Source organism: Cyrtonyx montezumae, unplaced genomic scaffold, assembly GCF_038088225.1.
Source record: "Cyrtonyx montezumae isolate F1298 unplaced genomic scaffold, pur_monq_1.0 scaffold_0, whole genome shotgun sequence".
NCBI classification, from domain to species: Eukaryota; Metazoa; Chordata; class Aves; order Galliformes; family Odontophoridae; genus Cyrtonyx; species Cyrtonyx montezumae.
The window spans coordinates 18,364,839-18,388,649 of NW_027071824.1; the positions used below are offsets into that span (position 1 = coordinate 18,364,839).

Below are 23,811 nucleotides of genomic sequence, written 5' to 3' on the forward strand. Positions count from 1 at the left end.
AGCAAAACCCTTTGAAAAAAAAAAAAAGCACAAACAGAACACCACCATCTTTGTCATTTAATGCTTGGAGTCATTTTCTGAAGTGAGTTTTCACATCATGGCTAAGCCAATCTAACAACTAGCTGATAGCTGTAAAAAGAGATGTCGTGCACTCCTTGGTTTTGCTGACCATATTGATGTCACTGCTTTGGTTCTGCTCTCCTTTGAGTCGTAGCAATCTGGCCAACAAAACCAGTACTTATTTTCTTTTCCCTTGTTGGTGTGTCTTCAAGAATGGTATCTATGAAGAGCTGGTGCAAGCAGAAAAAAGAGGATGACAGTTGCAAGAACAGATGAATTTGAAAAGAAGGGAAGGTTGAAGTAGGACTCCCTTTTCTTTTGGTGACAGGTAGATGTCAGATCAGCCTGTCTGTTATGTAGAAGCTTGTGGTAAGTGAGAGTTCTTACTGTGCTGGTTATCAGTTTTTTATTCTGCTGAATGAGCTGAAGAGAAGAAAAAAGGGAAGCAAACTGTATTTTTAAAGGAAAACAGATTTCAAAAATACATTTTTCACCCTTTGTTTACACATGGAAAACAAAAATGTGGCTTGTTCAGAGAAAAAGTGTGGGTGATGTTTTTGGCTTGGTATTTGTTTTGGAAAGTTTGAATCACTTTATTAAAAGAGCCTTTGGAAAAGAGTTGCTCAGCTTTAAATTTTCAGTCACAGTCAATAACAACAAAAAAGTGATTCAGTAATGAGTAAACATGTATTTCTACGCAGTTGCAAGTCATTTCAAATAGGTTTCTTTCTTTGTTAGTTTACCTGCATTCACTGGGTTTTACTTAATTCTGAATGCTTTTCAGAGTGAACTGACAACCTGTTTGTCCTTTGTTTTGTTTTTTTTTTTTCAGAAGCCTCTAAGCCTGTTCTTGATGAAGTCAGTGTTCTTACAGCTATTGCTCTCTTCCTTTGGTCAGCAAGCACTGAAATAATCGGAGTGCAGTCTTTACAGAATGGATGTATAAACAGATTTAAAAATGCATTAAATTGCAGTGATCCTTGGGTAAGATCATGATACAGGAATTCAAATGATATTCAGCTGGAAAAAATAGTAATTCTGATATATTTACTATGTTTCCTGAATATTTTGTGATGGCTTTACTTCAGAGACAGACAGGGCTTGTCACAGTAACTAGAGTTTTCAGTGGTGCATTACAGAAACTCCATAATGAACAAAATTACCAATTTATGTCTGTTGATGACCTTGTGCCAGGTTTATGACTTGCTGCTTTTCAAAAGAAAATCTGCCTTTGAAATGTTTAACAAATGAAAAAGAATGGCTACTGGAATGCAATGTCAGTTTTACAGTAAAACTGATCTATTGTAATACAAACTAAACCATGTTTTCTGCAGATATAATTACAACCTACATTTCTGATTAACTTTGTTCTGTGCAAAACCTATGCTTTCTTTATATGTTTGTACAAAATCCATCATTTGAGAAAAATCTAATTCAGTGGTCACCGTCAAAGGCATCTACAGCTTGTGAATTATCTCTCCTGATTTCTCTTCTGTCCTTTGGTATGTTTTTTCTCAATTGCTTTCTAAATTACCTTCTTACTAGTGTGAGAAACAAGAAACTTCTAGCCTAATTTTGCTCAGATTAATACACTTCATAGTTTAGCTGAACTATGTATGTGTATCAGTTTGGTTGAGCTGCTATGCAAATCAACAGGTAGGAACTAAATATACAGAAAATAAACAAATCTATAGTGCTAAGTACTGCAGGGATTCCTGAGAAGAAAAGCTCACAGAAAATGCTGACGTGTTTAGGGTCACATTGAGACATGTAGAATCCTCATCAGAGCAAGAATTCTTCTCTGCAGCAGGGCTGGCATTTTCCAGCAGGGGCGTGAAACTCAGTTGGTTCTTTGCTGAAGCCTACCTTTGAATGAAAAGCTGCTTAAGATTTTAGTGTGTGAATAGAAGTGTCAGCTCTGTGAAGTGGAAACTTTTATGTCTTACTCTCTCAGCTCCGAATAAACACACAAATGCTGAAAGAAGTACATCTTTGCCCACTCTGCTGGAAAGCTGTCTGTGAGCAGGAATTTAGCACTAATTCTGTAATTCTCAGGGAATGCTCTAACAGCAACCAGATTGTGTCCACTCTCCTCACTGATGTGCAGAACATATACTCTGTGATGCTTGCTGTTGGTTCACTGCAGTTTTTTAAATTCAACCCAGCAGTGACTGTTTTATGTTATCAGCCACTTGTTGATAATAGAAGCATTGAACATGGAAGCAAACAAAACCTGATTCTTCTAAAGAAGGACCATTGTCTTAAAAGAAATACAGAAATCTACAGCAGTGTCTTTAAGGCATGTTTGTTTTCTGGAGCTGTAGGCTCTCCTCTTGATAGATCCTTCTCTTTTGATGCTAGTTATTAAGTTATACAGGAGAGTGTGCCTTAGGAAGCCTGGTTTTACCTCTCAGGAGTGTTGGGAAGACTTCTGTGAATGTGAAGTAGTCAAAAGTTATGTACGTACACGTATAATTTAATGAGCTTTAATGAGATTCTGCTGTCAAATGCAGTTGTAAAACTCCTAATTCAGTCATGGATGCATATAAAAAAAAAAAAAAACAACAACAAAGCAAAACCCTGGCTAAGCAGTCCCTTACTCCTTATTTTTAAAGTTAATAACCTTAACAGCTAGTAAGGAGTAAAGTTTAAAAAATGTAAGTGGAAAGAAGAAGGAATTAGTTGGATCAATACGTAAAGATAGGGGAATAATTCATTGAAAATGGCCAAAGATTTTTCTCCTAATACATTGCACAGCTTATTTTCTACCATGGAGCTCTCATGAGTTGAATCTAGAGCATGGAAATGGTATTTAAGGAACTGTTATTATTTCAGGCTTTAAAAACTGAACTGAACAGAAAACTTGCAGTCATATATTAACAGCAGACTGTGCTGCATAACTTGTGTTTTCTTACTGTTAACTTTTATTACCTATCATTTTAATTAATGTTTTCAGTTATCCCTAGATCCTCTCACAGATTACTGTGTTTAACAATACTTGGGAATATTCCAGTTCAGAACATGCTTGATAACTCATCCTGTTCTGGCTCGAGTGCTGTTTGAAAACATGCAGTGTTTTATCCTCATACTTGCTCTGGGGCTTTACCTTTTCAAAGGGTCAGTGTTATTTGTGTGGCATTTTGGAGCAAGATTTTTGTGAACCCAACTCAAATGCATTCTAAACAAGGAAGTCATTTTCACAAATGTTGATTTCAGTATTTCCTGCTTCTCATAGAAAAAATAGAAGGGCTGGGGAAGGAAGAGGAAAAAGGAAGGATGAAAGGAGAAGGTTCTGTGATCCAGCTTACTCTATACCTACATGTGTGTTCTTATGCTATTACCAGCACAAGATAGAGATGTAGAAGGAAGGATAGACCTTCCACTGCTGGCCACAGCCTTGGCTTATGTTAGGACAATAAGACCACCTGGAGATCTGAATCATTTTTATAGACTGTGTTACTCATCTGAGACTGGAAAAGTATTTAATGATTTTGAAGATATGTCAACTGTTAATGTTGATAGTTATGACACTTTAAGATGTAGTTTTCTATGGACCTATGTGATGGTTTAGTATGACATTAACTGTCCCTTTCTTTTCTGAGTTCGTGTTGTCCACAGTCTAATTGCCTTCTTTTATTGAAAACTGAGCTAGTATTATTTTAGCAAGCAGGCTGTTATGTTCTTTCTGTTATTCACTGTATTTCATTCCCACTTACTCTGTTTCTGTTTTGGGAATCACGTGTATCTCACACGCATAGATAGCTGATTGTATTAGAATTCCTTGACTTAGCAACTGACTTGGAGAACAATGTATTTATCTTGATTAGGTTCAAGCCAAGTGTTATCAGCTTCTACTTTCTGTGTTCCAACATACCAATCGCGCTCTGTCGACTCCATATATTCATTCATTGGCCCCCATAATGGTTGAGAAATTGAAAGCTGTGGAAAGGAACCGCCCGACCAACAACCTGGAGCTGTTAGCAGTCCAGGAAGGAATTAAAGTCCTTGAAACATTGGTTGCCCTTGGTGAAGAACAGAATAGTAAGTATTTAGTTTTTCTAGGTAAATGTGTAATTGCAAAATAAAATGTTGAATGTTAGAACTTGTGTAGATTGGAACTTGGTGGCATGTTCACAAAAAAAAAATCTAATGCACTTTCATAATTGCATCACTGGAACTCTTATACGTGGGCTCACACAGCGTGTGTACTGTGATATGCTATAGCATTTCAGTTTCTAGTGATTCCAAAGCAAGATCTAAGTGTGAAGTGAAGTAGTGGTGCTTGCTTGTATTTGAAAATGAGTAGTACATACTGTTTAAATTTACTTTTTTGTGATGTTAAATGCTATTTATTTTAGCATCATTTTTATCAGGTTAGTTCTACCATCTCAGCAAAGCTTATTTAAAGAGACCAAGAAATAAATTGTATTGGTTGGAATTGTAGATGAAGCCTTCTGTTTGCTTCTGTAGATAGAATACAGTTTGTATGATTTATCTTTCTGTTCACTTACAGTAGCTGAAACGATGTAATAACTGAAAGATGTAGTCTGTAGATGTAGAACTTAATCATCATTTAAAGTCAATTGTAAAAAAAACAAACAAACCTGTTTTTTATGTATTCCTGTTGATATTTCTCCTCATTGATGATAAAATCACTAAATATGTATTGAGTGCCATTGTGCTCGTGGCCTAGTTTCTAATGTATAAAATGAGAGAATAACTGAAGTGAAAGAGGAAAATAGAGCATTTCATTTTTGCTAATGCTAACAGGAGGCAAGAATATACATGTTGTTAAAACCTCTAGGAAGAAACGATTAATATTCTATAGCCTACAGAATTTTCAATGGATGACTTACCATTAGTGTCAAAGTTCTTCAGAATTTGCAGTTAACTCATTACATGATTCAAGGTATGCTTGTATCCTGGTTAGGTAGAAACATTAGCCCTGCTGCTTTAGTTTTGTTGGTGATTGCTGTTGTTCTGAAGGTTAACTCTGTGCTAGTTGGGGCAGTGGCCTCGTTAGGTCTTGTTAGCCCAAGTATTGTTACAGTGCTAGTTTTTGAAGTGGTAGCTTTCAAGATGGAGCTGCATAGTAAAAGCAGTTCAGTTATGTTCAATGGGGGAGGCTGCTTTTCAGATTTGGTTGAATAATGATTCTGTCTTTTGAAAGTGTTTTAAAGTCTTTAGTAGCTGCTCTACATTTTAAGATCTGTTATGTGATCTGCAGTGGCATTGTGCAAAGACTTCTCTAAAGAGGTCAGGAGCAGAGTAGTTGTGATGAACAGTAGTAGAAGTCAGAAGTACAATCCTGATAAGCAAGATCTAAGTGGCCAGATGACAGGAAGCACTCGTCATTTTGGTTGGTTTTGATTTGATAATTTGTAATTACTGAGCTTACTGTCAATTCAGAAAACAAAATTACATGTACCAGATTAGAAACTTCTTGTTACTAGCTCTTCTTGTTTCTTTCTGATCTAATTATTACTTTTTCTTCCCTTCACGTTTAGGAGTCCAGTTGCTCGCACTTCTTGTCCCCACTCTGATCTCCTATTTATTGAATGAAAATGCCTTTGCTTCTGCATCTACAGTGTCTAAAGATCTTCACGAGTTTGCGCTTCAGAATTTGATGCACATTGGTCCACTTTACCCACACGCTTTCAAGACCGTAATGGGCGCTGCGCCTGAATTGAAAACACGCCTAGAAACTGCAGTCCGAGCAAGTCAGGCCAGCAAGGCAAAAGCAGCTGCTAGGCAACCACCACCCACAGTACATTCCACCCCAACAATTAAACTGAAAACTAGCTTTTTTTGAATTACTTGTATTATTTTTGGACCGTTAAATTGTCTGAAGCATTCCATTATCCCTGATGCGTTACAGCATATAAGTCTGTAATTTTGTGTAATTTGTATGTTAAAGGCTGTCTAATAGGGCTTTGTGTGAGTATTTGAAATCCGTGCGTTACAAGGGAAGTGGTGTTACTCGTATTTGTAAAGCTTTTTGAGAAATTGAATGTGATCATATTTATGAATTTGCAATATAAATTATCCACAAAAAAAAATAGCACCCTGTTCTTTATCTCATGAAATCCTTTTGTTTATTTTTAAAAGTACCCTTCACCTTTCTGAATGCTGTGTGAAATCTAGTGGCTGTTATCATACCGCTGTGCTAACACAGATGGGATGCGGGGAAGAGGGGAAACTGTTATGCAGTGCTTACTGTGTACGTGGGGGAGTGTCAAAGGTAGAAATATGCACTTTTTCCTTTTAAAACAAACTAGGGAAGAGGATTGCCAGGCCCTGGAGTGCATTTCTGCTTGCATAGGAAGGGGGGGGGGGGAAGAAAAAAAAACAAACAGACAACTTTCAGCCTTTCTCAGGGTGAATAGTCAAGCATGCTATGTAATGGGTTGCTTTATGTGGTGTAACTTTCTTTTGGGTCTGTTTTCATGCTTGAATAAAGCATTACAAGAATCTAATCCCCTATTTCTTCCAAGATGTCTTAAAAACAAAACAAAAAACACTGCATGGGAAATTTAGTTGATAAAGAGGGCTGCCTGCTCTCTGCATGTGTGTTGCTGTAGAACTTGGCCCTTGCAAGGTGCAGCATTAGCAGTCTCTGTTCTGCCAGACGCTGGTTGAGTATGATGGCTACGTGTGCTGCTTTTTGTTCAGATTCCTAGGTATTTACTTCTTCCTGCACAATTTTAATATCATTGAAGATATAGTTCTTGATAAAGTTTGCAGAACCAATTGACTTTGCACCTGTGCTGGCTGTAGGGGAGCAGAGCACAAGTGTGAGCAAGGCCCTCCAATTTTACCTTCTCCCACATGGGTTTTTTGTTTTGTTTGATTTTTATATATGCATGGCCTCCCCTCACATTTGGGTGGGTTTAATGTGTTGATGTTGGATCTTAAAGGTAGCTCTAACCTTATGAACAAGAGCTCAACTCCCAGTAGTCGTGTCTGCCTTCTGCCACACCTCCCCCTTCTGTTGGCAGAGGAACAGAATCATGTATATCTTGTATACAAGACTGACTTACATGAAGATTTTGACACTGCTATCGAAGTTACAGGCTTCCGTAGGGATCTTTCTATGCATCTTGCTTTATAAAGAAAAGTTTCATAACCTGAAGACTTGGGTTTCATGTCTGGTATTTTTCTGGATATAGCAGGGCTCTGTAAAAACTGTGTATATATAGGAGCTTCTACTTGAACCCAAAGGGGTAGTAAATAGAAATGAGCATGGAAAATGGTTGATATATTTGTAGATCGTTATTTTTGTGTAGTTGCTTGCCTCTCATCTCTCATAACAGCTTATGTAACCCTTTGGGTACCTATGCAAAGGGAAAGATAAGATAGTGCTCTCTTGCCGTGTTGTGTTGGATGTGTGTAGAACACATGACATGAAAAATCTGAAAGCCTTTTGCTTCAGACTGATTATTATAAAGTGGGAGCAAGAAGTTTGCAGCAAGGCAAGAGGTGCAAACTAATACTTCAAATGTCTTTTTCGTAAGCATGTAAAGATTAACTTTCAAGTCTTTTCCATTTCCTACTGCAGTTAGAGATGCATGCAGCAGTGAAAATCGTACAATGTTGTACAGGAGGAAAGGGATTTTGCTGTGCTCACCCGTCATCTTTGTGTAGTGGGATTTAAATTCATCAAAACTTGTCACTTTGCAGTAAGTGTTTCAAATATTACAATGCTCTTTTACTCAGCAGTTGTTTTGAACCCCTTAAGCATTTGAGAATTCCATTAAACTAATAAGGAACTCATTGTAGAACTGATCACAAAACATTTGCAATTAAAAATGAGAAAAGTTGATATGCTATCTCCCATGGTTGTCCAGTAACTGGAGACTGGAAAGGTGGTGGTTTTTTTTGTCTGTAATCAGGTTTGTCTTTTTTTTTTTTTATCTTGGCACTTTACCGGGAATGTGAGCAAAATGTTAATAATGAGATGCTGAACACTCAGAAAAGGGCTGGGGTGGAGTGTAGCAATAATAGGGTATGGTGAAAAAGTCTGTGGAAAAACAGTAACAATGTTGGTGGAAGGAAAAGTAGTCTTGGGCAGTTGCAGAGGGGTTGGGAACAGAGAGGTTTTTCTTTGTGCATTCTGTGACTGTATTCAACAGGTGCAACTTTTATTTGTATATATGCCTCTCCTGTTTCTGGTCTTCATTTGGTTTTCTTTACTCCAGACACAAAAAGTATCACTGCATGGTTTTACATCGTATTTTTGCATCTAACTTTATTTGATTAAAAAACAAAACTTGAAATGTTGGTAGTGCTTCTTGTTCTTCTTTCTGTTTTGTTTTTTTTTTTTTTTAATCACCCTCCTTTTCATCTCTTTCCTTGCTGCTGGCCTCCTAGATTGTGTGTTTTCATGAAGCTTGTTGCTATTTCCCCTTCACTTCTTTCTTCTCTCACCACGGTTTCCTTCCTTTCTCAGTGAGCTGTGTTGTTCTGCCCTGTTTCTCCAGAAAGTTTCCCTCAGAGAACATCCCCTGTGGGGGGCTTCTTGTTCCCCTCTGGTCCCTGAACCTTTCAGTCAGCTCTTGCGTTTATTCTTCCCTTCTTCAAAGGTGTTCAGAGGGGTTACCCACCTACAGCAGTCACACCTCCTCCGGGCTGGTTGCAGAGCAACAAGGGTGAGTTCAGAACAGCCAGAAAGAAACAGGAAGCGCTGCTTGAGCAAGCAGTGGGTGCTGCTGGGTTGCACGGGGCCCGCTTCTCCATGCTGAGCACAACACACAGTGTCTTGGACACATCGTTCTCCTTGTGCACTGCTTCTCCTCGCATGGAGCTGATGGTGTTACTGTAAGGGCTGGCAGCGGTAGTGCTGTGCGTTTCTTTAGAAAACTCTGTGCTAGTGGATGGAGCACAGCAAACCATCTGTGTGTGCCTAAGAGCTTGTGCCCTCAGCCCATGTTGTTGGTATCAGCCTCAGGAAGGCTTGTTTATCCTTTCAGAAGAGGCAGCGTAGCCGTTTCTGAAATGCTGTTGTACTCCCCTTGTCATTGTTCCGGTGGGCAGGATCTAGAAAGTGGATGTGGCACCGAGGGATGTGGTTAGCGGGTGTGATGGTGGTGGGCTGGCGGTTGGACAAGATGATCTCAGAGGTCTTGTCTAACAAAACAGAAAGGAATTCGACAGCAAGGAGTGGAAATGGTGGGATTTGATGGAGCCTTGGGGAGCTGCTGCAGGACACGGCCCTTGCTACGTCCCAAAGATGGGCTGCAAGCGTCCCAAAACCGCTCACACGCGGCTCTTGAGGCGCAGATCGTTTGAAACCGAAGAAGCGTGACTCCGAGCTTCCCTCGATCCCCACAGCGGCACTGCGCGGGGAGGAGGCCCGCTCGTGCAGCGCACGTCCCGACCTGGAAGCAGGGAGGGGCCGCAGCAGCCACCGCCTCCTCTCCCCTTCCCGCGTGCCGCCGCCCCGCAGAACTACGTTTCCCGGAATGCTGCGCGGGCGGCGGCGCGAAGCGCTCTGAGTTGTCCCTTGCGGGCCGCGGTAGCAGCCGGCGGGGGCGGCTGTCAGGCGGTGACGGCGGCGGGCGGGACGCGCCCAGGTTGTCCCGCTGCCGGGACGCGGCTGGGCGCGGCGGCGGCGGCCGGCGGCGGTGGGGGCGGCGCGGCGCTGCGCGGCAGACGCGGCCCGGCCATGGACGAGCAAGCGGGGCCCGGCGTTTTCTTCAGCAACAACAACAACAACAACGCGCTGCTGCTGCCGCCGCCGGCGGGCGGGCCGGGGCTGGAGCCGGGCGAGGCGGCGGCGGCGGCGGCTGCCGCGGCGGCGGTGGCAGGAGGCGGCGGAGGGGTCTCCGGCGGCGGAGGCGCCGCGCCGGTGTCGGCGTCGCGGGCTCAGTACAGCGTGCCGGGCATCCTGCATTTCCTGCAGCACGAGTGGGGCCGCTTCGAGGCGGAGCGCGCCGAGTGGGAGGCGGAGCGGGCGGAGCTGCAGGTAACGCCGCCACCCCGGCCCCCTCCCCTCGCCGCGATGCGCCCCCAGCCCGCGGGAGTCGGGGGGGGAGCGCCGGCCCCGGCTCCCCGCCGCCGCACGGAGGGGCGTGACATGGCGGCCGCCTGCGGGGTCGGGGGGGTGGGCTCCGGCCGGGAGGAGTCGGCCTCGCAGCTCCAGGGCCGAGGGGCGCGTTGCGAGGGCGCCGATAGCGATCTTGCGGTTAGGGAACTTGTGAAGTGCTGGCCTGCAGCCACCGTGTTAACGCTAATAACAGCGGGCGTTGCGGCCTGCGCCGCGGTGCCGCTCCGGCTTTGTTCACGGGGAAATCTCGGTTGTAAATCTTAACCGCCCACAGTGCCGGGAGCCCCTTGTGGGTCCTCCCCGGCGCCGTGCTCGGGGCTGGGAGCGCTTCCTCCTCGGTCTCATTCCCTTCCCCTTCCTTCCCGGCGCTTCTTTCTGTTGCTTTCCTTGAAAGTACCGTCTTTGTCGAGAGTCTTGAGCCTGTTTAACAGCGAGAACCGCTTATCTCGTTGTGGATTGCGGGTTTATTTTTCTTCATTTCTGCTCTAAGTAGGGAAGCCGATGCCTTAGTTGTACTCCCAGTGGTAACGCCAGGCAGACCCCTCGGAGGAGTGCGGTGGCACTGCCATTCCTCACCAAGGGCTGCTCCCCGTGTAGCAGTGCAAGGGAAGTGGCTGTGAGCACGGGAGAGATGTGGTTTGTGTTTTAGCTTCAGTGATTTGGTGAAAGATTTGCTCATAACATGGTTAGTGGGCATGGTGACAATGGGTTGATCGTTGGACTAGATGATCTCAGTGGTCTTTTCCAACCTTATATTATTCTGTGATTCTATGTTTTGTTCACAATATCCAGTAAATACAATGCAGAAAGTAACTAGCTTAACTGCATCTAGCGAGAAAGTCACGTGTCACACCCTAAGGTGTCTGTGAGACTCCACTGGGTGTTTTTTCATCACTGATACAGATCTCACAGAGTGCTCTGGAGGAAAACATCTGTTCCTTGGGACCCGAGTGTTTCTGCCAGTACGCAGCAGAGCTGTTTGTGCCCTCGCTGCCACTGCTGCGCCGTGCCTCCCCACCATCCTTCTGGGGCACAGTGGGTGTCAGGGTGAGCTAGCAGGAGAGAGGCCGAGTGTAAGCACGATGTGCTGAAGTCGTGCGCTGTCAGCAGCAGGGCAGGAACACAACCCGAATACAAGCTGCTTGCTTGAACTCCTTCGGCTCTTGCCAAAATGTCTCAATAAAGCTATAATTAGCTGTGACTGGCATTGCCACAAGCTGCAACAGCATTTATCTACTGCAGAGTCATGTTCAGGAAGGTGCAAAATTCTTGGCTGTCCCTGCAGACTTCGGGTGTGTGATGTCTGCTGTGACCGTTCTCAGCTGAATGCTGTTCTCAGCCAAATGCTCTTTGATCCGTGTGGGAGGTTTGTGTTGTGGCTTTGGAAGCAGCAAGGGGGCTCTGAGCGATGGTACCTGCACAGCCCCGCGACAAGCAGTGTTCATTAAATGCAGAGTCCACATTCTTCCTGAAGCCCTTCGTTGGCCTGGATGCTGGGGAGCGTTTAACAGAATAATGGCAGTCAGAGGTCATGCTGTTTCTGTCTCTTGAGATAAAGGTGCAGTGCTCCTGGTTGTGCTCCAGGGTCTTCTGGCCAGTTTAAATTAAATACTAGGCCCTCTGCTCTCTTGGGAAAGCTCCTGCTTTGTATGATGTTCTCCATATGCCATAGTTTCATCTGTAGTGCATCTTGCTCCTTAGAGGCAGGCCTGTGATCTCAGCTTCCTTACTGCCATGATACTTAGGTCCCTCAGATGTTGCCTTGCTTGGCTGCTGCTCTGTGCTGGATGGTTAGTTAAGCTGTGTTCTTTCTGAAAAACACCTCGTAAGTCAATCAAACTGTGATTTCCTGTCTTCCTTTTCTTCCTCTCTGGTCTTCTTTTTCTTTTATTCCTCCCTTTGCAATTACTTGTGTGGAATTCCACGTGATGCTCAGGTAGTGTACCTTCCTGTTGCACTGTGAGATGCCTGCTCAGGTGGCACATATCTGTGCTGCAGTTCAGAAAAATGTGTGAGTCGATATTCCAGGCAGCTGGTTCTGTTCATACTTGCTGGCCTAGTGCTGCTGTTCCGAGGTTTTTCTGCCTATCTGTTTGCCTGTTCTGCCTATAGTTGGCTTTCCCTGGCAAATATCCATGTTTACTCTGATTTTCTAATTATTTTTCCTTAATCTTTAGAAATGTTTCTTGCTTCTGTTATATAATGTTCCCTATTCAGAGACCTTCAATATTTATATCTCTGTGAGTACCATCAGCAAGCTGCATGTTTTGAGGCAGACTGAAAGCAGTTGCACAGGGCTCCCCTCGATGCTTATCTGCTAATTACATATTTCATTATTCACGCTTGCTTCGTGTTTATGGCACTTTGGCGTCTGCAGATTGCAGTGCTGTCCCAAGAATAAGCTTTTGTGATGCCTTGTGGTAGTAATTCACTGAGTACTGACTCAATGAGTTTTCCTTCTAGTGTTAACAAACCACGTGCTTAGTGCTGTCGTTTATTTTCGCATCTTTTCAGGAAGCACTAACTTTCTTTTTCCCACGTTCTGTAGCAGCTGCTTGGGAGAGTTGACAAGAAAGGGTTTCCTGTTCTGCAAAGTGCTTCAGCTCCAATTTTTTTCTTCTTCTTCTTCTTTCGTTCTGCATTTTCCTGGCCTGTGTTTCTGAGGCATTTCAGAGTTGCCGCTGTTTGTCAAAGCTGCCCACCGCAAAACAGCCCAGAGCTGATGTGGAGGTGAAATGTGATACAGGAGACTGGAGGTGAGCAGGCCTGGCCCTGCAACTTGCTGCTGCCTAGCTTCAGCCATAGGCTTCCTAGCCGGCTGTGTGTCTGCACAGGGGGAGCTGGGGAGTGCCCTGTGGGGCTGGGAGCTGGGCTGCCTCCTGGGGTATGTGTGTGGGGGTACAGCTGTGTGTCGGTGAGAAATTCTATCTTTGAAAGTAAAGCGTGTATTGCTGTGAAAATTTCACTTTGAACGATTGAACATCTTGCTGGCAAAGGTGCTGATCTGTAGGTTTTTGACTGGCATTTTTCATTGTGTTTCACAAATGCTTTAAATTGCAGCAAACTGTTATGCTGTATGTAAGTGGATGTATAGGCATCCCGCATCCTGCTGAGTTTTCTCACCCCTGACCTGTCTGTGCATGAGGATGTCATTTCCTCTGTTTCAGAGCTGTGGGACCCAGCATGGTTATCAGCATTGTTCTAACTAGGGAAAACTTCCCTTTGAGAAGGTGTACAGAGAAGTTACAGAGGATGGGTGAATACGCTGGGTTTGTATTTGTGAAGCTCTGTTGGGAATATCCCATGTCACTGGGTGCCAAAAGGAGAGGGAAAAAGAAAAACAGTGTGGGGAAAAAGTGATGAAATAAGATAAAACGTGGCTAAATGATAGCAAACAGCAATAACAAAAGGAATGTGATGGAAATAACAGATGAACCCTTGAGGTTGGCTGTGGAAATCAGATTTGGCAATAGGAGTCTGGGGGCACTGAGGTGGTCCTCCCCACTGCACTGCTGCTCTGAGGCAAAAGGCAGCGGTGGAATAAGGGCTGTGTCCTCGCCTCCACCAAGATGCAGTCGTGGGGAGAAGGGGCATGGCAGGCACATGGCTCGGCTATTTATAGCGTGGTTTGGGACACGGGTTACTTGGTTCAGAAATAGTTGGTATTTACTGCTAGTTGGCCTTATTTCTAAGGTTTCCAATAGAAATCATTCCGGTGGCAACACTAAGTACTGCTCAGAGGAAAAGAAGCGAGTGCTGAGCTGATGGTATCAGCTCTTTGGTTAAAGGAAAACTCCCAAGGTGTTTCACGTGGTCTTGCTAATAAAATAAAGCCGTGCTTGAAGAAGTTCTGTTGTAGGGTTTTCAGATAGGAGCAAGTACATAAAATCTCTGGGATTCTCTGAGAAAGATGAATTGGCAGAAGTGCTGTGGATGTCTTTGATAAAATGTTTCAAGCCAGTTGTTACAAAGAGAATTGGTTAATATTCAATTTCTCTCCACCCCAAAAGGAGAGAGTTTTCAAGTTTAGTGCTTCAAATACATCAGATAATTGAAAAGCGGATGAAAATATGTCAGTCACAAGACTGAATCATGTTTATGTGGGAAAAGTAGTGCTAAGTGGGTGTCAGAGACTACCAGGTGTTCTTTCTTTCAATAACTTTTTAGCAAACTTTCTAAATTCACATGAAGTGGGGAGAAGCTTCCATGTTCCTTTTTTTCCTGTTTGTTTGCTTACATATGTGACTGCCAGCTAAGCCCCGTGTTCTCATTGATAAGCCGTCATGACTTGTCTTATTCAAACCAGAAGGACTGGTGGGAGTAGATGCTGAGTGACTGAAGAGCTGCAATACACAAATTTATAGCTTTTGTGCAGAGGTAGAATGTAAATGTAGTCTGAATGAGACAGATTCTTTGCATGCCTGTACATGAGTTTTATTGACTTGGGATTTGTTTAGTTGCATAAATGATCCCAGTTTTTCCATGCATCAGGCTGTCTTCTCAAAACTTTTAAAACTTATAGCTTTGTTCAGGTGTGTAAAAATGTTTCTAAAAGGGGTGTAACTCTTTTAGGAAGCTGCTGCTCTAAGTGTGGACATGGTATGAACAGAAGATAGAATTCTGCAAGTGTGTAATGGCTTGCTGTTGTCTCCAAGTGACCGTTGCATTTTCCTCAAAATGTTATACCTCAGACAAATATTTTCTGCTTCTCATGATTTGCCATATAATTGTTGAATTGATGCCAAAGTAAAAATTGAACTGTTTGTGTTTTTCTAGGTGCAGAACTTTGTTATTTTCCATGTCAGGTTAGCATATGGTGGAGGATTGCACATGTCTTTATGAAGGCACATCTATAATCTAAATTGGTATATCTGTTTTCCTCCAACTGTAACCGTTGTTTTTATGCTGAAGGTCTTGGCACATGTCACTTTTATTGCATAAGGGGTAAGTAACTTTGCACTGTTTGAACAAGAAGTTGCAAATATAACTCACCCTTTGTCTACGTTTCCATAGACATGGGAAGTTTCTAGAGCAGGCTCTGCAGAATTCCCTAAGGAAGATCACATATGTCAGTGGAGTATTTTGGTTTGCCTTAATTTAATGCTAAGGGAAATAAGGCTGTAGAAATGTGAAATCTCAGGTAAAAGTGATACCTATACACAGTTCTGTGAGCAAATAGGTATTGGTCAGCAACCTACACGTGCATTTGCCTATTAAGGTTCTTCTTTCTAAGCTAAGAAGTGGCAAGGACTTAGAAATAGGTGAGGGATTATCATGTTTTGTTTTTTAAACACTGAGCAGTGCTTCAAACAGCTCTTCTGAATCACTTTGCAGGCAGTATGGTAGAAATGAAATATTCTTAAATGGGAAAGTAGAGATTTGCTTCACTGTAGTGACCTGCTTGGTATGTGGCTGTTGCTTGATTCATCTGAAGGGTTTCATTTTCCTTATTGAGAAGAGTTTTTTAATACTAACCAGTATGGAATATATTGAAAGCAATAGTTGAATAAAGGACTGCATTGTGGAAAGATTGCATTTTTCTGCTCTTAGCCAGGGATGTGTTTCTTTGGAGGGCAGTCACATAGGGCAGGATTGCAAAAGCATCTAATAAAACTGGCATGCATCCTGTTCATAACCGTGCTTGTAAGCAGGAGGTGAGGACACAATTAGTAGCTTCTCTGTCTGTTCCAACTAATATGTACAGTTCAGGGTGGTGGTTGGTACATGTTTGAGCACATGGGGTATCTGTTCTGAACTCAGCAGCCAAAACTAGTGGTGTGCCCACTGTCTTTGCAAATGCTCCTGTGGTTAAGTCTGGTTCACGCCTCTTTTTCTTACCAGAGCTGCTGCCTTTCTCCTTCAGATGCACTAGCCAAGTGATTGATGCCTTTGGATCCTGAGCTTCCATTGTTTCAGTTTAGATGTGGCCAGCCGTCTGTTTATAGGTCTTGGTGCTGATTGCTGTTACTGTATTTCTGCCTTGCTGTGTATGGGATACTCTGCAGCAAGCGAAAGGCAATTATGTCTGAGCATTTGGGCCTCATGATGTGCTGCTGTTCTGTGACAAGGCACCATGGTGCTGCCTGCAAAACCTCATCACCTCTAAAGCATTCTTTCTGTCCTTCCATCAGTTTGCATGGAGTATGCCTCTGTGACTGAAAAGAAAAACAAAAGTTAATTCTTCCTACTTAAGTGCACTGCAGAAAGGATTAAAGGATTAAAGAGATTTCTTACTTCTGAAGAATGATTAAACGAGTGGAATAGATATTGCTGGACTAACTCAGCAAATACTTCAGTGTTTGCAGTTGCTAGAGTAGTGAAAGGCGGCACTAAAGAGTGTATGAAAGACAGACTGGTTTATCTGTCTGCCAAGACATTTGTGTCGTAAAGCACTTCAAGCTGTAGAAAGAGAAGTATTCCTGTTGGGTGAGATGCTTAAATTACGAATCGGGGTGTTGCCACAAATAAATTACTACATCACCTTTGATTCTGGATGGCCAACAAGGAGTTTTAAATTGACTGATAACAAATAGCTTCTGAAACAATATTTTCAAAGAGATGAAGATTGTGTGTGGCTTTTGCAACCCTCTCTTTACCATAAGCCATATCTTTCATCTCTTGTGGGTAGTTTTAACTTTGTCACTGCTTAGCTCTGCTGCTGATTTTGGAGTGAACTGATACTATTTTCCAAGCCAAATCAAATCTTCATGGAAGGGGCATAAGTGTGTTTTAACCTGCTGCAGCTTGGCATTGCCGTAAATGACTGCAGGTGTATGTAGAATTGTCCTAGCCATGTTTGGACAGAGGGCCAGAAGCTGGAAATTTGGATGTGAAGTTTAAAGAGCCAGGCTTGAGGAATGTTGAAGAATTGTTTCCTGGTGGTCCAGGCCACTGCTATTCCCCTCACTGTGCATATGCTCAGCTGCACTTGGTTTTTCTCTCTCCTCTCCCTGACTCTTCAGGGCATGCCTACACCTATTTACAAGTGATTGATGTCTAATGCTTCCTTAATCTGAAAGCCTGAGCTCACCTGACAGCCTACAGAGTTGTTCTGGTGAATCTTGGTAGACCGGTTAGAGCAGCTGCTACAGACTGATTCATCAGTGTAGGTATTTCGTTATTTTAGCTATTTACATAATTTTACAGTACATATCTCAGTGTTTTCAATTCCTTGCTCTTTTTCTCCCAATCTGTTAAGACCACCTTGTTGAATGTCAACAGCAGAATACATAGGATTTCGCGCATTAATAGCTTTCACTTTGCCAAAATGATGTCCATCAACCTTCCAGTGCCCCAAAAATTTGAAATTATACTTATTTCAAAATATTAAGAGAAAAATCTTAAAGAAAGGAATGTAAAAGGTTTTGGTAGTTCTTGATTTTGACTAACTAAAAGGCCTCCCAACCTTTTGACTTGAAATAGCTGTTCAATCCATAAACAAAGAGAAACAGCTGGTAAATGCAAACAATTTGTTTAGTGGTCATGGCATTCTTTCTTTGTAAACAGCCTTTACTGGAAGTATATTTTTCATTAATCCTTTGTTGTTCCTAAATAACAAGATGTCATCCTAAGAAGGTGCGCAGGTTTTTTGACATCAGTAGCACTGTGGGTGATGATTCCAGGAAGTGTAAATCCCAGATTACTTCTTAAAACATTGGTAAGATCTAGATTTGTTAAGATGCAGTGTAATTATTTGATTATATTTTTATGGCTGTTAAATCTGTATTAGAAAGGCAATGACTTTAAATGTAGTAGTAATAATAATATTAGTGCTTCTAGGACATTGCTGACTGGGTTTCCTCACCCCTGTTCCCTTCATAGGAAAGCAACCTTAGAGCCTTCTGGGAAATTTCTTAAAACCATAACACACCATCATTTTTGTCTTTTTTTTTTTCTCTCTTAAGAATGAACGTGGTGAAGAAGTGAAACAGTTAAGAAAGATAACTGCAGAAAGATAATTTAGACCAGATGCACTTGAAACTTTAAACTTTTGTTGCAGTTGGCAATACCAAAAACTTAACTAGATGAAATAGGGAAGAAAAAAGAGAGATTGTCCAATAGTAGCTGAAACAGACTGTTCCAAGTATTTAATACCTTTTTTTTTTTTCCTCCACCTGACTCTTGAGAGCTGTAGCACAGTGACTCCTAGCACTTAGCCTGGAATACACTGGAGGTTGATGCTGCTGAGATTCCATGCTGCTGAGCTAGCAAGCTGGCCAAGTTGTGGAGATCTGTGCCCCACCCACAGGGCAAGAACCAAGCCCGGGTTTACGTGCTCCCATAGGCAGTTTTAGAGGTTTCTGATTACTAGTTTACAACTTAATGCATGTTAACCTTACTAGCTAGGAGGTCAGCTGTTACAAAACCTGTTTGTTGGGCATACTTGTGAATTCTTGACATTTTTGGCAAGCCTTCCTAGGAGTGGTCAAAGCAGAAGCACCAAGCATCACAGATTATTCAGAACTGAGGCATTTCTCCTTCACTTTGTAGCTGTCAGATAGTTCCCACCTGAGCTTTGACTTGCTGTAATGCTTCTACAATGGGGAGCTGCCTGTGCAGTCCCAATTTATTTATAAAAATGCTGCCAATTACACTGAAATAACAGGAAAACTGTAGTTGTCACATCACCATATCAGCAATGAGATGTCTTACACTTTAAATGTTTGAACATTTATAAGGGGAATTGGTTACATAATTTAATCAGAAATTATGAACCTAGAAATACAACCTGTTTGTATAAGACTGAGAAAATACTGCTCCATCTCATAATTTGTCATATATATGCTTTGGCTGGGGGTCTGGACTAGATGACCTCTAGAGGTCCATTCCAGCCCCTACAATTCTGTGATTCTGTGATATACGTATAAACATACATATAAGACATCAATTGTTATTTTTTATGCTGTCTGTCCTCATGGTTGTTACAGCTTCTCCTTAATATTATCATTAAGTATTTCTTAACTTTTAAGTTTCTTAATGTCTTCGTGATGTAAAACTTTGAGCTTATGCATGTAACTAATGATTTAAGACAGACTTGACGGTAATTATTCCATATATATATATATATATATATGTATGTATGAATGTATATAAATGAGGAATAAGTATTACTAATGTCCTGTGAGAAAGGTGGAGGAGAACTGTCCTTACCTTTTGTGCTGTGAAAATGACATGAAATGAAAGTATCTCGTTTTTGGAATGTCAAAAATAATGCCTCAAAAAATTCTACAACTGTGCTGCAGGGCTCAGGGAGAGGGCACAGGTTGTTCCTAGGCCTTGTTGTGCATTCATGTATTTCTTGATTTGGCAAGAAAATGACTGACCTGTAAGGAGTATGGTGACTGTAGAAGATCCTGTCAGTAAGCCTGTGTGGGGTGCGAAGGTGGCTTGTGGGCCGCTGACTCCTCCAGCCTGTTGTTGTTGCTGCCTTTCAAGTGAGACCCACAAGGATTTGTTGTTCTTAGACCTACCTCCAAGAGAAGTTTTAAGATGTAAACGACAGCACTGATGTACAGCTAACAGTAACAAAGGTTCAAAGAATCAATTAAATTTCTTTCGGGGGCTTTTCTTGCTGGGCCTGGGCTGGCTGTTGCTGTCCATCCTCTAGGTGCACAGGCTTTGTGCTTGTTCCTCCTGCTCTGGAGATGGCCTGCAGGTAGCCATAGGTCCTTACAGCACGTGTCCTGGTGCCATCAGGCAATCCTTTTCATTCCATCCAAATGCGTATTTACATAATGTGCTCCTTTTCATTTGTTTAATTGTATGCTTTGATGTCATCTCTCTTGCTTGGTTGGGATGACACTTGCATATTTCTGTTGGGTGTGTTTGGAGGCAGGTAGATAGAAATTAATATCATGGAGCATCAGTCTGTGCCTTGTAACCTGGGGGGCCATACAGCTACTGCAAACCAAGTTGTATTTGCTTGAGGTGTTGAGGGATGGAGCTGCAATGCTCCTTGCAGAGAAAATTTTCAGAGTAGACAATGATGGCTCCTGAGCCAGTACTACGAGTTGCCCAGCACTAAGCTTGCAGTGAGCATTAAATTTGATTCTGGCTTTTTGCTCAGTTCAGGTTGAGTGGTGATTGAGAAGAAACTTGCTGCCAGAGTGGCAGGACCTTTCATTTGATTCAGCTGAGGATTTGTGGGAGTTGAATACATTTTCCCTGGTGAAGATGAAGACTGAACTCTTTGGAGACTAGCAGGCATTTGTCACATATCATAGCGATAGACTGGCTGCTGTAGTTGGGGACTGGGAGTTAAGGCTTCTTCAGGTGTTTGTGGTGCTATTTACTGGCTCTGTTTGAGCATGAAGTTATTATGTCAGCTGTTACGTTCTAGAGCAGCTGCTGTAGCTGACCAGCAGCGAGTGTCATAAAATCCTGAAGTTAGAGAAGTTATTCTTTAGAAGCATTACTCTCATTTAATTATAATATCTGAGGACTGCTTTCAAGACTGTGGTGATGAGGATAGGATAATAACGTTTCTCTCAAGCTTCCCCTGAAAGATTGGTGCAGTCTACAGTACGTGTGAAGAACATTTGGCTTGCTTATAGTGGGTATTTGTGGAAAAGAAAGGTTTGGTGGTCATCATATTCGACTGCTGATGGCCTCGACCAGTTGTGTTTTTTGCTGTTCAAGCTTTTCAGGGTGTACGTTTATGACTTTGCTATGGGGGTTGCTGCTGACGCTGAAAATAGCAGGCAGCTTGAAGCATGGGTGCAAAGTGATGGCTGTCCAGGAGTGTTTCTGTCTGAAGAGTACTTTGTGAGTTGGAAGAGGACAAGAACCTATCTTTTATAATATACTTTATTTAAGCATGAAGTACAGAATCAGGTAGTTCTGCTTTTGTGATTAGGAATGAGTATCTTATCTTATGTGCATCATTGTTGCCTATTAAAAGGAGATTTTCATAGGTAACTAAGTACTGTCTACTGAAAATCGATGAAGGTTAGGTGTCTGTCTGTTTTTCACTTCTTTTTACTTCCATACCTTATCTCTCCCCTTCCCTCTCACAGAAATATCTTTTGATGTTTCTTTCTGTTAAAGTACTTCTGGAGAGCTTTGTTTAACCTATTTTAGTATCATAATTACCACTGCATTACAAACAAGGCTTTCGTTTTCTTTTAGCTGGATGTGCTGTATTTTAGTTCTCTTGACTAGAATTATGTATCTAATATGTATCTATAAAATAGCGCACTAATTATATACTACTTCAGATAGTAAGGAGAAATACTTTAGTGTCTCCTGCATATTGCTGGTAAAAGCTTTTATCTGCTGAAGGCTTTCTGTATGTTTATTTTATGTGTTCTTTATCCTTGATTGAATGTTTAGCTATGAGAGTAAATAAACCCTGTCAAACAAACTAAAATTGCTTTATTTCTTATCTTTGTGGGTCTTTTTGATATGTAATGAGCATGCAGTTTAGAAGGCTTACCTGTACAGCACTTAGTTTAAGTATTTAATGTTTGTGAAACACTAAGCCAGTTTCTTTTGGACTGTACAAATCAATTCTAAAAGAACTTGAGGTGGAAGGAAGAATTGAGCTCTTCTGAATGGTTTTGAAGAAACAGGCTGCATTGAACACTTTTTATTTTATTTTTTTGCAGGCCCAGATTGCATTTCTTCAGGGTGAAAGGAAGGGGCAAGAAAATCTGAAGAAGGATCTAGTGCGGAGAATCAAAATGCTGGAATATGCACTTAAACAAGAAAGGTATGTTGGTTTAGTGATGAGTATGCAACGAAAGATAACATTACCCAAAGTGAGAGAGATTTATTGTGAATGAAAAAATGTTTGTATTTACAGTTAATCAAATACCTGTTTCTTTGAATTTCCATAGATGTCTACTCTCTACTACTAAAGTGTTTTACTCTGCACATACTTTTCTGTAGCTCTAAACTTGGAGGCACAGAAATTATTTTTACTGTGTTTCTAGATGTCTTTACTGCAGTGATTTGTATCAGGGAAAGTTGAGTTTCTTTCAATTTTTTTTTAGTAGGAAGATGTCTTTTGAAATGGTTAAATGAATGCATACTTCTACTACTCCAAAGTAATCATTGCTTAAAGGTTATTTCCCTATCAGATAATTCCTACTTTTCTTTCATAAAATATTAATAAAATTAACTCTTTTAAATAGTTTCCGTTATACACATTTGCATGTGAAGAATAGGATACTGCTTGGAAAAAGAAAAAGGCTTCTAGTAGTTTTACATCACTATGTTGTATTTAGACTTTCTCATCTTGCTTGGTCTGCTTGGGTGCAAGAGATGTGCTTTACATTGTCCAGTCTATTTGCTAGTATAGGGCTGTGGCCATTTTTCTGGACAGCAGTAGCCTCAGGGCTGCAGCATACTTGCTTCTTCTTCAGACAGTTACCAGAGAAACACTTAAGGTAGATATCCTTTTTGCCCAGGCTTTCTTGCAGTATTGATCTTACATCAGATAGCATAGATGAACATCTGATTTCTGCATAGTGGAGATGTTAGTTTATTGCCCCAGAAAGGCTTATGCTTAAAGCATGGTAAAAAAAAATTAGAGTAACTTTGAAAGAAGACTGAGAGGCAATGGAGTACAATTTTGTGCAGTTAAAGGTATGCTCTAAGGAATAAGATTTATTGTATTTCAAAATTAAGTAATATATTCCTGGTTACTTAGGGATCTGTCTAACACTTCCAGTTCATAATCCAGGTAAATTAGCAATTTATCTCAAGTGATCAGGCTAAATAAATATTTCAGTACACTATGAGATAAGCTTTGTGAGAAAAAAATAGAACCAAAGCAAAAAAAAACAAAAAAACAAAAAAAACCCCTTCTGTATCTATAATGAAAATGTCTACCAGTTGTATTTGATAAGAACCACTTAAATTTGATTTGATATTTAATTCTAATGCAGAATACAGTGTCAGAATTAGGAAAGTGTCTGGATTGTTTGTTGTTGGCAGTTTTGACATATGTATATTTTATCTTGTTACTTTTTTTTTTTTATGTTGTTTTGTTTTTGGTTCCACCCCCCCACCCTATATAGTATTAGCCTCAATTACTAAGGTCAGTAGGCTACATGGGCAGCTGATCTGATCCAGTCTGACAGTATGGGCATACAGTAGTTCTTAAAGTAGGTGTGGTGTTTGTGAGTGGTGTGTGCTTGAGACAGCTATTTATAACAGTTTGTGGTTTTAAACAGAAGTATTATTTGCCAGTTACTGAAGAAACTGTTTTCTGTTTCTGCTAGAAATGTCTCCCAGCAAGTGTTCTTGCTTGATGCTTAAAGGAATGGCAACCCACTGGGCTTGGAAGCAGCATTCTCTTTGCCAACACTGCCCTAAACCAGCCATGAGCTTAGTCTGCCAGTAGTCAGGTTGGATGCTGGCTGTTTATACACCAATCTCAGAGCTGAAAGTGACACCCTAGAAGGTAGAAGGAAAACATTTTTGGTCAAGTTAGGACAAAGGTAGTGCTGCTGGGACAGGATAAGAAGACATGCCTGCATTCTTCCACTTCAGCCCTGGCCTTGCAGTGTACCAATCTAAATTAGATTAAATAAATAGATTATTTGTAATTGGACGGAATATGAAATCTTGATCCACAGCAGTTTGTGCTCACAGGTTTCCCTGAATAAGAAGTGGTTCACGTGGTTTTTCTCAGATATGTGATTTTGTGAGCTGCTCTTTTCTAGAGTGGGTCTTCAGAAATTTTTCCAATCAATTTTAAA

At 41.6% G+C, this 23,811-nt stretch overlaps 2 protein-coding genes across 6 annotated transcripts in view; both read left to right on the plus strand.

The window, feature by feature from the left end:
* HEATR5B (HEAT repeat containing 5B) overlaps positions 1 to 7,814 on the plus strand; it is a 54,751-nt gene extending 46,937 nt beyond the window's left edge. For both annotated transcript variants that reach the window (XM_065729278.1, XM_065729288.1), the window contains exons 34-36: positions 893 to 1,044; positions 3,888 to 4,101; positions 5,568 to 7,814. In XM_065729278.1, coding sequence (XP_065585350.1) covers positions 893 to 1,044; positions 3,888 to 4,101; positions 5,568 to 5,872 — 671 coding nt within the window. In that variant the 3' untranslated portion in view covers positions 5,873 to 7,814. The remainder of the gene's footprint in view (positions 1 to 892; positions 1,045 to 3,887; positions 4,102 to 5,567) is intronic.
* A 1,824-nt stretch (positions 7,815 to 9,638) lies between these two features.
* Positions 9,639 to 23,811, plus strand: part of STRN (striatin) — a 59,124-nt gene continuing 44,951 nt past the window's right edge. For 3 of the 4 annotated variants that reach the window (XM_065729243.1, XM_065729251.1, XM_065729259.1), the window contains exons 1-2: positions 9,642 to 10,024; positions 21,712 to 21,815. In XM_065729243.1, the coding sequence (XP_065585315.1) occupies positions 9,725 to 10,024; positions 21,712 to 21,815 (404 nt within the window). In that variant the 5' untranslated portion in view covers positions 9,642 to 9,724. Of the gene's footprint in view, positions 10,025 to 21,711; positions 21,816 to 23,811 lie in introns of all 4 variants that reach the window. The other variant, XM_065729268.1, reaches the window with a different exon arrangement.